General features: G+C 38.6%; 1 protein-coding gene across 1 annotated transcript; it reads left to right on the plus strand.

Annotated features, from left to right (window-relative positions):
• Positions 1-1,058: 1,058 nt before the first annotated feature.
• Positions 1,059-10,172, plus strand: cunh5orf15 (chromosome unknown C5orf15 homolog). Its single transcript, XM_038307248.1, has 3 exons — positions 1,059-1,210; positions 6,583-7,313; positions 9,103-10,172. Exons 1-3 carry the CDS (start codon positions 1,090-1,092, stop codon positions 9,235-9,237), a joined length of 987 nt encoding a protein of 328 aa, XP_038163176.1. The 5' UTR covers positions 1,059-1,089; the 3' UTR covers positions 9,238-10,172.
• The last annotated feature ends 535 nt before the right edge of the window (positions 10,173-10,707 follow it).

Consider the following 10,707-nt stretch of genomic DNA (forward strand, 5'->3'; position numbering starts at 1 on the left):
AGCTTTTAAAAGGACACAGTGTCACATATTGTCATGGGACAGTCCTGTCCTTCCCTTACTTTGACTCCGTAGTTCAAAGCCTTGCTGTGGCTGAATTTCATCGAAATAGTACATTATGGCAGGGGCGGAGCTAGATGGGGGTCCAGGGGTGGCCATGGCCACCCTTAGCTAATTATTGGCCACCCCTGTGGCACCCCTACCATTTTCTTCCCCTCTAACACAGACGGTGGCAGCATTAACACTCTCAAGTGGAATATTCCAAACATTTTAAGTTTTCATATATTAACAATTACTTGACAACAAAAACAATGTGGTCAATTATGCACATCATTATACTAACATTAAATATTATAATTCACGCTCTTTTCAGAACTAGATTATATGTTATATGGAGTAAAGAAAAAATGATGTGCCTCTGAAAGTCATCTAGGAGTCTTCAGTGAAAATCATGATAAATGATAAATTAATATTTTAATAAAAACTTAATAATCAATTTATGTATATATTAGTACTTGTAAATATCAATTTCATGCAGAATAATTGTTGATAAAAGTAGGTAAGTGATGAAGAAAGGAAGATATGTTCTCCCCAGAACTCAAAACTGAAAGAATTATATATACTATACCTTTTAACTAGAAAACACAGATGTTTAAATATATTTGTTAGCAAAGGTTGTAGGAAAGTATAGTTTGTCTTTATTTAGAAAATATGGCTGTTGTGCTTGTTAATTTTCCTGTTGCAATAGTGTAGATTGAGCCTGAGGTTCTGGCGCCTATCTGCTTTCGGCCAGCCCTCAGTGTACAATGGTTATTCCATGGCCACCCTTATAAAGATTTTCTGGCTACGCCTCTGCATTATGGTTAGATATTGCATCAGGATTTGACAATAAGCGTTTATTGACAGGACAGAAAGACTGTTAAATCAGCCTGATTTTTTAAATAACTGAAAACGTCAATGAGTGTTTTTAATTACCACCACAAACCCGCCCACTCCCGGTACCGCTCTGCTCAGCGGCTATAGAATGATGCACACCCAGATGCTTGTGTAGATGTGGCCGACAAAGCCCGCCCCCTTCAGTCACTCACCAACATGGCGACACACGGATATCAGAGGCAACGCAGAGGAAATATTTACGCCCTTTGTTTGGTTATTTTTCTCCAGTTATCCTTCAAAGCCTGCCTTTCAGCTCCAACTGAGTTAGTAACGGAAGGTATGGAAATCTGGTTTTGTTACCTGCGGTGAAGATAGTTTTAGCACCGAGAGGCTAGCTGCTGTGGCTAACTAGCATGCCCTGTTAGCAACTGCTATGTTATTTTGGACAGGTTTATGATGGAATAGCTTGTTTTTTTGTAAAGGTAACATGTAAAAGACAGGGTTTTTTTAAACATTATACTTCTCTAACATGTTAAACAAAAATAATGAAGTTGAAGCTCTACTCTTCTGCATTAAATGTGTTTAATTTCATATATAAATAGCACACAATCTAGCATTGTTCTTCTCTTATCTATGAGTTGACCATTAAGCTAAATAACCTAGTAAATCTGATTTATAACGCTCGAGTCTGATAACATGTTAGAAGTTTTGCAATGGTTTATATCGGACCTACGAGAACTCTTGTCATCATATGTTCGCAGGGCTGCCAACTTTTAACCAAACCTTGGAGTGAGATAGTGAAATAATTTGAACATGCAACCCTGTCAGGGTTAGATGAGGATAGATGCAGCTATAGGTTGGAGGTCTTCAGAGGATTTGACTGAAACAAAGTTGTAAAATGTTGAATTTTTAAAGCACAGTAAAGTGATCTATAGTTATGAGGAACATTCTTCACACAATATACATTCTTTTCTGAATTCTGGTGATTTTCAGAGAACTGAAGTAAAGAAGTATGAGTCCAACTAAAATATTTGTATATTGCTGTAAACAGAATTTCACAACAGTGTTTGAGTTATTTTACACTGTTCAAGTAAACTAAAAATGGGGAACTCAAAGTGTACAATGACACAGGACAGCACTTCTGTGGATCTTTGATTTAGTAGATGTGATTTTAAATTAAGTTTTTAAACATATTCAATGGACTAAAAATAAGAATACATGAATAAGAAAAGTATTAATAAAATAACATCCCTCTGGTTCCTCTTATATCGATCCTAACTGAGTTGTTCTGCACATCCTCTCTGGATGTGGTTGGTCTTTTCTTTGGTGGCGGATGTTTTGGAAAATAAAATGCAATAGTTCTTTTTCTTTTTGCAGACCTCCTATGGGTTTGTGAGAAATACCTGGCTGAAAGCTTTAAGAATTTAGTTTAGTTTAGTTTTGGTTTAATTAGTCCTAAAATCCAACGGGAGATTATTAAACTAATCTGAGCAATAATGATCTAACTTGTGAGCAAAACATGGACTAAAACTAGGACTAAATCAGGCGGCTACACTAGAACAAACCAGTAGTAAAGCTCACAAAAAAACCCACTAGGAATAGAGAAAACAAACCTTTTGATTTGATCCTACACTTCCATCTCCACAGTGATAATTTAAGCTAACTGCTGTCTATTTTATTCATATTTAGTCAAGTGCTAGATTGTTTAAAATCTTCATTAATTTACAAAGTGAATTAACCAAGTCCAGATAAAATAAGATTCAAGTGACAAACCTCTTAAAGGGGAACACCGTTTTTTTTACATTGGGCCCTTGATTTTACGTTATCACATCATGTTCTACTCACCCATATGAGTTGTGTCATTTGGAGCTGTTCTGAAGATATTCCGTTAGGTTATATCCAAGTAACGTCTTCCTATGGGCAAACGACTTGAAGGCACAAAATAAACTGTTCATAATTTATCCTTTATGGTAAGCCAGCATTCAAAACTCATTTTGTGTCATTTGATACAAAATGAGTTTTGTGTCATTTGAACAGCTCCAAATGACACAACTTATATGGGTGAGTAGAATGGGATGTAATAACGTAAAATCAAGGGCCCAATGTTAAAACAAAAAAAACGGCGTTCCCCTTTAATAACTACTCAGAGATCCAGGTATTTTTTTCAATATCTGGAGCAGGTCCCTGACATCAGCTGCTCTCAGCACAGTGAATAGGTCGGCTGGTGCAAAAATACAGACTGGAAATTACCGTATTTTCACGACTATAAGGCGCACTTAAACGTCTTTTTTTTCCCTCAAAATGTGCGGTGCGCCCTATGGTGCGGTGCGCCCTATGTGTGTTGTAACTGCGACTTTTGAGACCACCTCATTTAGGAGATGATGAAAGAGTGGCTGAATGTAAGGAGACCAGGTGTTTTTTTTCCACTCATCACCATCGCTGTTAATATGTAACTCCATGCGTGCCCATCTCACAGCTGATGTGAAAAACATGGGGAAACAAATTAACCCTGTGCTCGCTGTTCAACCGCTCGACATCGGTGTGAACCGGACCCAGCAGGTGCAGCAGAAGCAGCGAGTTTACATGCAAAGTCAATGGTTGACGCGCGTATAGGTGCAGCAAAAGGTCCCGCAGCGCGTTTTGAGCAGCAGGTGCAGCACGTCGGGAGCGTTTAAGCATCTGACGCACCGCCAACGCGCTGCTGCTGCTCGAGATGGAAAAATTGAAGTTTTGCTGCTGGACGCGCCGCATCAACCAATCAGAGAAGCTGATCTGGGAGCTGACAGCGAGACAGACACAGCGCTCTGATGACATATGATATTAAATGAAAAAGGCTGGATGGATGAGGAGATGATGAAAGCGTGGCTGAGGGAGGTGTATGTGAGGAGACTAGGTGGTTTTTTCCACGCATCACCATCGCTGCGTGCCCATCTCACAGCCGATGTGAAAAAAAGATGAATCAAATGAACGCTGTGCTCGCCGTTATCCCGGGGGGTCTGACAAAGGAACTTCAACCGCTCGACATCGGTGTGAAGCGGCCGTTCAAAGTAAGGCTGCGAGCGGCGTGGGAGCGATGGATGACAGACGGAGACCACAGTTTCAGGATAAGTGGAAGGCAGCGCCGGGCAAGTTACGCCACCGTTTGCGGATGGATTGTAGATGCTTGGACTAACGTGTCTGCTGGCTCTGTTGTTCAAGCTTTTGCAAAAGCCGGCATTTCTGAGGAGCCGCGCTGCACGGAAAGTGACTCTGACAGCGAAGAAGGGGAAATTGGCATGTCTGATTTAGTGCAGCTGTTTTATTCAGAAACAGAGGATGAGGACTTTGATGGGTTTGATTAATACTTTGTAATAAATACATGAATAAAGCACAAACATACTCAGTTTTGCTCCCGCTCTATTTTTCTACCTGAAAACTTAATTTAACAGCAGCCTCTGGGCCGGGTCTCCTCCTCTTCAGCGCGGTGGCTGGCAGGTGTTTTTTCATCTAAATAATCTAAATCTTGCAGCTATATTTGCTGTGATCAGTGGGAATAAAGTAGTTTTAATATGTTTTTAAGTGAGAAAGGCCACCTGAAAACTTAATAATTGCAGTCAGTTCATCCAGATTATCTATTTCTGTCGGAGGCGCTCAGACCCCCACATACCAGCGGTGCACCGACAGTAGAAATCCTTTCATCAGCAGCCTCTAGGCTGGGCAGCCTCCGGGTTCACGCGGTGGCTGGCAGGTGTTTTTCATCTAAATAATTTAAACTGCAGGCACCACGATACCGGTAATAAAAGCGAACATATTCCGTCGGCAGGTTTCAGGATTTTAAGTTAATTTAGGAGTGATCACAGCGCTGTGTCATCTGCGATGTGTCTGTCTCACGGCCAGCTGCCAGGTTTGATTAATACTTTGTAATAAATACATGAATAAAGCACAGTCATACTCAGTTTTGCCCCCGCTGTATTTTTAAATACGCAGTAGAGGTATTTAAAGGTAGTAGAGGACATGTACCTGTATATAAAAAACGCACCCTATAGTCCGGTGCGCCTTATGTGTGTGTTAAATACAGAAATGGGACACATTACTGAGAGTGCGCCTTTTAGTACGGTGCGCCTTATGGTCGTGAAAATACGGTAAGCTGGCATCCCATTATGTGTTAGCACTAAGGTTGTGTTAACAATGCGGACTGGATTTTTATCATCATGGTATTTTTCCATATAAATAAGTGGAATGGAGTCATTTTTTAGCGTGAAAAATTGGGGATAAGGAGTGTGAGCGTGTGAAGACACTGAGTCTCACACCCAGTGGGTGAGAGTTGACAGCCCTGTGTTTGTTGAGGGCAATGACAATATATGACATTGATTATTAATGATATTCAGAGACTTTTTCCTAGAAACAATGTCTTATTTGTATTTGTTGGAGCAGGTAAAATACTGCAACGGCTGTCAAGTCATTGTCTTGTTGCACATTTATCACATGTCCGCTCAATCAAGCCTAAAAATTTAGTTTGTGGCCTATATACGTTTAACTGATATATAGGGCTTTAAATAATGGTTATTATAGTAATCGCAAAAAATCTTTGGATTATTTTTTTTCAACATGAAAAGGTTTGCATTAGAGCATATTGACAAAAGAAAACTTTTATTTTTTTATCTTAAAAATAAATGTTTTTTTTTTATTTTTTACAATTTTGGTATAATTGTGTGTACACAAATCATTGTTTTAACATTGGTCATAATTATACTGTAATTATGTTTAGATCAAGCCTCATATATACACAAGTGCTTTACAGCGGCTCCCAGTTATATATTTAAAAATTAAAACATTAAATAAAAAGTATTTTTTGTGCAAATTATTTGGAGGAGTTTTAAATGGCTTTGACTGAGGAGTTGAGATTCTGCTGTAGATTTTATTTGCTGTAGTTGTTGATGAAGATTTTGCAGTATTTTAAATGTTTGTTCAGTAGCAGAAAGGAAACACTTGCCCGTTTTATCCGTGTTTAACCTTTACATGTTGGATGTAAAATGTTTATCTTTGTGAGTTTGAGGAGACCTGTTTAGCGTGAAAAATTGGGGGTTACATTTATCACATGTTATACTAACAGAATCAAAACAACCGACCTCTTGTTTGGAGATTATTTATGCTGGCAAAGTCCCGTGGCAATGAATAGATGCTTTCTTTTCTTGGGGGATGTCTTAACTCCGCACAAAAGTTCCCAGTGTTTTCCTCTTGTCCTGTCTTAAGGCAACGCCCCATATTCCCTGAAGATGAAGTAATGGGACTTGTTTGTTAAATGGTGTCATTCTGGCAGAAAAGCTAATAAAACTTTAGCTTTCACAGCTTGCAGCAAAAAAACAGAATTTTTTATATCGGCTACATTTTGGTTGATGTTGGCTAACGAGCCAGAAGCTAAAATTTGCAAGCTGTATCGGTCCAGGGCAATGATGTAAGGGTCAGATGTAATGACTTTCTAGTTTGCAGATGCTTAGAGTACTATCCGATCCATATCCATATGCCACCCACCCCCATATGACCTCCCTCAATTTAATAAAAAATCTTTGTTAAAAGCAACTTATTCTACCAGTAGGATTGAGGGCAGATTTAGTTCATTTTTGTGTGTGAGTTGAAAAGGATGTCTCCCAAAGCAAATATATTGACATAAAATTGTCCTGCTGTATGTAGTTTTGCCTTCTCAACGATTTCTTTATTTGTTCCATGCAGACCCTAAAGGATCTGCTGTACAAGGCAACCCACCTGCTTCGCCAACCCTAATGAGTGTAACATCTTCAAGAAATCATTCAGATCCAAGTATTACTACAAACAACTTGCCAGGATCCAACGCCACTAATCCTATACCCCAAAATGACGGCAAAACCACAACTATCCAGAAAACCACACAGCCGGATGGTAAAAAAGTCACCACAAAGAGTTCATCTGTTTCGTCAACCCTGGGGTCAATAGACAAAGTAAGTGATACTACAAATCCAGTGCAAAATGCTTCTCTGGGACCAGATGCGACAGCAACAAAACCGACTACACAACCTCCTTCAAAAGCTCCTACTACCACCAAAGCGGCAACACCCGAAACAGAAAAGCCTGAAAATGACATCAAAGACGCTACGACAAACCCAACCACAGTGGAGAGTATTGATGCCCTGCTGCCAACCGACGACAAGGAATCTGAAAACACTAATAATTTGGACGATACAAATGACAAGTATTACGATGATAATGACGATGATGACGACAGTGAGGATTACATACAATCCACCAATGACGGCATCTTTGAGTTAAAAGACAATAAAGACCAAAGTAAAATGAAACAGCCATCACAGATATATGAACCCAACAGCAACGACTCTGAAAATCAGGACTCCAACTTCTTCTTTCACCTGGTCATCCTGGTTCTCCTGGTGGCCATTGTCTACATTACATATCACAACAAGAGGAAGGTGAGTTTTTCCATGATGGTAATTATGGGTTGATGATCAGTGTTTTAATATATTTTTTTAGTTTAGATATTTTAATCTTGCTCCTGCTGTGGTTACAAATTCTGATGACATGCTGAGAATGTGTTAAAATGACTATTTTTTTTGAGCTGTATGGCTGATTTAGTACCTCAGCTTAGCCCCATCCACTGGTGACCATCTAGCTGAAAGAATCCTGCAACACTTTCTCTTGTAAAATATATATTTAGGAAAAATATGGGGTCATGAAATTCATTATAAAATTATTATATACTGCTTATGTTTCATCCATTGTCTCTGCAGTCTATTCCAGCCGATAAATTAAGAGATGATCCGGGGAAAAATGCATTTACTCCAAAAACCATCCCCCAAATTAAAGGTTTTAGTAGCTTACTAGGTGTTTATAGATCACATTGGTTTTTGAGGAGAACAAATAAGTGAAAAGGGTGAAACAATACTACCATCTCAGTTTAAAGCCAGATTATCGGTCCTCATTGTTCCTGTATAACCTAAACTCTAGCTGTAGACTTATTTTAAGGAGGCATGGCTGATATGACAAAAATGGAGAATTTCTTAAATTAAATAGTGATCCTTTGGGGATTTCTGTTTACAAAAGCTTAGTTCTTAAAACAGCCCTGTGTAATTATTTACCTCATATTAGCGTAAGTGAAAACCGTGCCGAGGTGGGTCTGAGCAAGGTAACTGAGTATAAATGGCACGCACAACTAAACCGGACCGTGCCAGACACAACCGAACCACGCTAACATGGTACTAGTTCATCAGTAGGGCTCGGCGTGGTTCAGTTTCTGCTTGTTTCTCTGATAACAAAGAGCGCATGAGCAGAGTGCGTCATCTCCTTACAGTCAGCCTCCGTAATCATGAAATTTCAAATATTCATAAAAATACTAGCTTCCCTACTGTGCCAAACAATTTCCAGTTATAATTCTGCTTAGCAGTGTAATAAACCTCAATGCCTGTCGTTGTTTCCTGCATTTGTAAGCCCTGATTAGACTATAGTTTGACGTATCCACTTCACAAAAGGGAAGGCGAGGAACTGCTAGCGTGGTATATAATGGTTGTAAGGAACTGAGCTCGGCACGGTTAACCGATCCAAGCTCGGTGCAAACTTGGCACGGATCGGTTTCAGAGGGTTGTGGAAATAAGGGGTTTTTAACTTGGGAAGGTTGGTGCCTGGGTTCATAGTTCATAGTTGTCCTTAAACATGGATGTTTAATGTAATTTTAATTCAATCATTCAAACTGCATAGAAGAACTGATAATACACCTAAAGGGGTCAATAGACAAAAATTCAAGCAAAAAAAAACTACCATTAAGGCTAAAATAAAACAAAATGACAAAAGAGCAGCTTAAAAAGTAAGTAAAATGGAGCCTGATATGTGGAATAAAATGGCAAGTTAAAAAGATAAGTAAAGAAGATCATTATAATGGCCTTAAAATCATTTGTGTTTTCACTCAGTCATTGATGTAGGAAGAGTTGGGGAGAAACACTACATAAATGCTTAGTTTCCCCCATCTGATCTCCATTGTTCTCAAAACCGGTAAGTGAAAATGGGGGAGAGCACGTAGGGCGGTGTTATGTAAACGTATCACCAGAATGATTGACAATTAGAAGGACCACTTATTTTGATGATCCATCCAGAAAAAGAACATCCTCCGTTATACCTTTAGGGATTCCAATATTATGAGTCTTTCCTGTCCATCAAATGATTTCAATTAGCATTTTACTCATCATCGCTCTGTTTCTTATTCCTCAGATTTTGCTATTGGTTCAGAGCCGTCGGTGGAAAGAAGGTTTATGTTCCCGCAACAACGTGGAGTATCGGCGCCTGGACCAGAACGTCAACGAGGCCATGCCGTCCCTCAAGATGACCAAAGATTACATTTTCTGATTGGCACTGTTCATTCCTCATGTCTAGATCCTCTTTGTATGATCACTCGCATAGTAGAGACACTTAGCCTTTTTTAAAGATTTACATTAAAGCAGGGGGAAAAATTAACATATTTTGGAGTAGATCTATAAAGTTGGTTGCCTATTTTGATTTTTCTGTTTTTGTTTTCTCTGGGTTTATTTTTGATATAGAGGTCTTATTCAAGTCTATGGTCCTTGTCCAGCTGCTGCTGTGCTGCTCTTGCAGTGCACTTAATTGATACTCAGTTAGACTTAAACAAATAATCGCTTGTAACCTTTAGCTTTCCTAATAAAATTAACCGAGATAGATTTCTCTCTCAGCAGCTGAACCAAGCCATGTACTGGCACACAAAGCACTTTCTGTGTCATGCATATATTTATATAAAAAGCATTAACTAGCTAAGCAGAGCAGCAATGTAAATTTGGCAAAAAATCAACATGTATTTGTCAAACTACTCACTGGTTGCACCTTGTAGATAAAACAAGAAAATAGACTGTTTGTTTTCAAGCTGTACCGATAATTTAAATGTAGGTTTTTTTTCTTTATCTAAAAAAAAAAATATTTACAGAATATATGTTGAATTATTCTCTTGAAGTTGTTTTCCAACAACCTGTTATGAAAAATGCACAGTGGCCTCTGTATGCTAAAATTTGGTTAATGGATGTAAAATGAAGTAGTTAGGCATTTTAAAGATGCACATTAAGCATTAGATCAGGGAGGAGTATTCATGATGATGGATGGTGTTGGATGATTTTGCGTTTAAGCCATTTACAAACTTAAATGATTGGTGCAGGATGGAATGTAATATTGTAATTTATAGGAGAATCATTTTTTTCTATGTTTGCTGCCCAGACTTTGCTGTGCAGGTGTTCTGAGGCAGGCCTTTCGTTCTATAGGTTTCTGTCAACACATCGCCATTGATGCAAAAAGTTATTGCAGGCTGGAAGAGATTTAGTCAGTAGATCTAGGTCACCTAGCATTAAGCTGTCCACAACTGGCTTAAGAAATGTTTTTTTTTTATTGCAATCACATTTTTCTGCTGTTTCATGCCTTTTTTTTTTTTTATCTCAATCAGTTGATGGCCTTTGTTACGTGCATTTACATGTGTGCTGTGCTTTACAGATTTGATTTTTGCAGATTTGCTTTGTGCTGCCCAGACAGCTGCTGGTTAAAATGTGGGTTTTAACCTTATGATCAACACTGCTCTTTCAATCAACCTTTCACACTGTACAATCTTTTTCTCAATAAAGCACAGATTATATAAGTTCTTCTTTTTTTGGTTCAGGGAGGGAGATCTTTTTCCTTTATCTTTATTAGTCATCTATGTCTAGTTCAGATTTACATGCAGGTACATTTACATTGATGTTATCTCGTAGGTGTGTGTATTTTTTTTTTGTATGAGCTACAGCTCATGAAAAAAATGACGATTCTCATATTTTCAATAATGCA

This window comes from Cyprinodon tularosa, unplaced genomic scaffold (assembly GCF_016077235.1).
Source record: "Cyprinodon tularosa strain WSP-4 unplaced genomic scaffold, ASM1607723v1 ctg605, whole genome shotgun sequence".
NCBI classification, from domain to species: domain Eukaryota; kingdom Metazoa; phylum Chordata; class Actinopteri; order Cyprinodontiformes; family Cyprinodontidae; genus Cyprinodon; species Cyprinodon tularosa.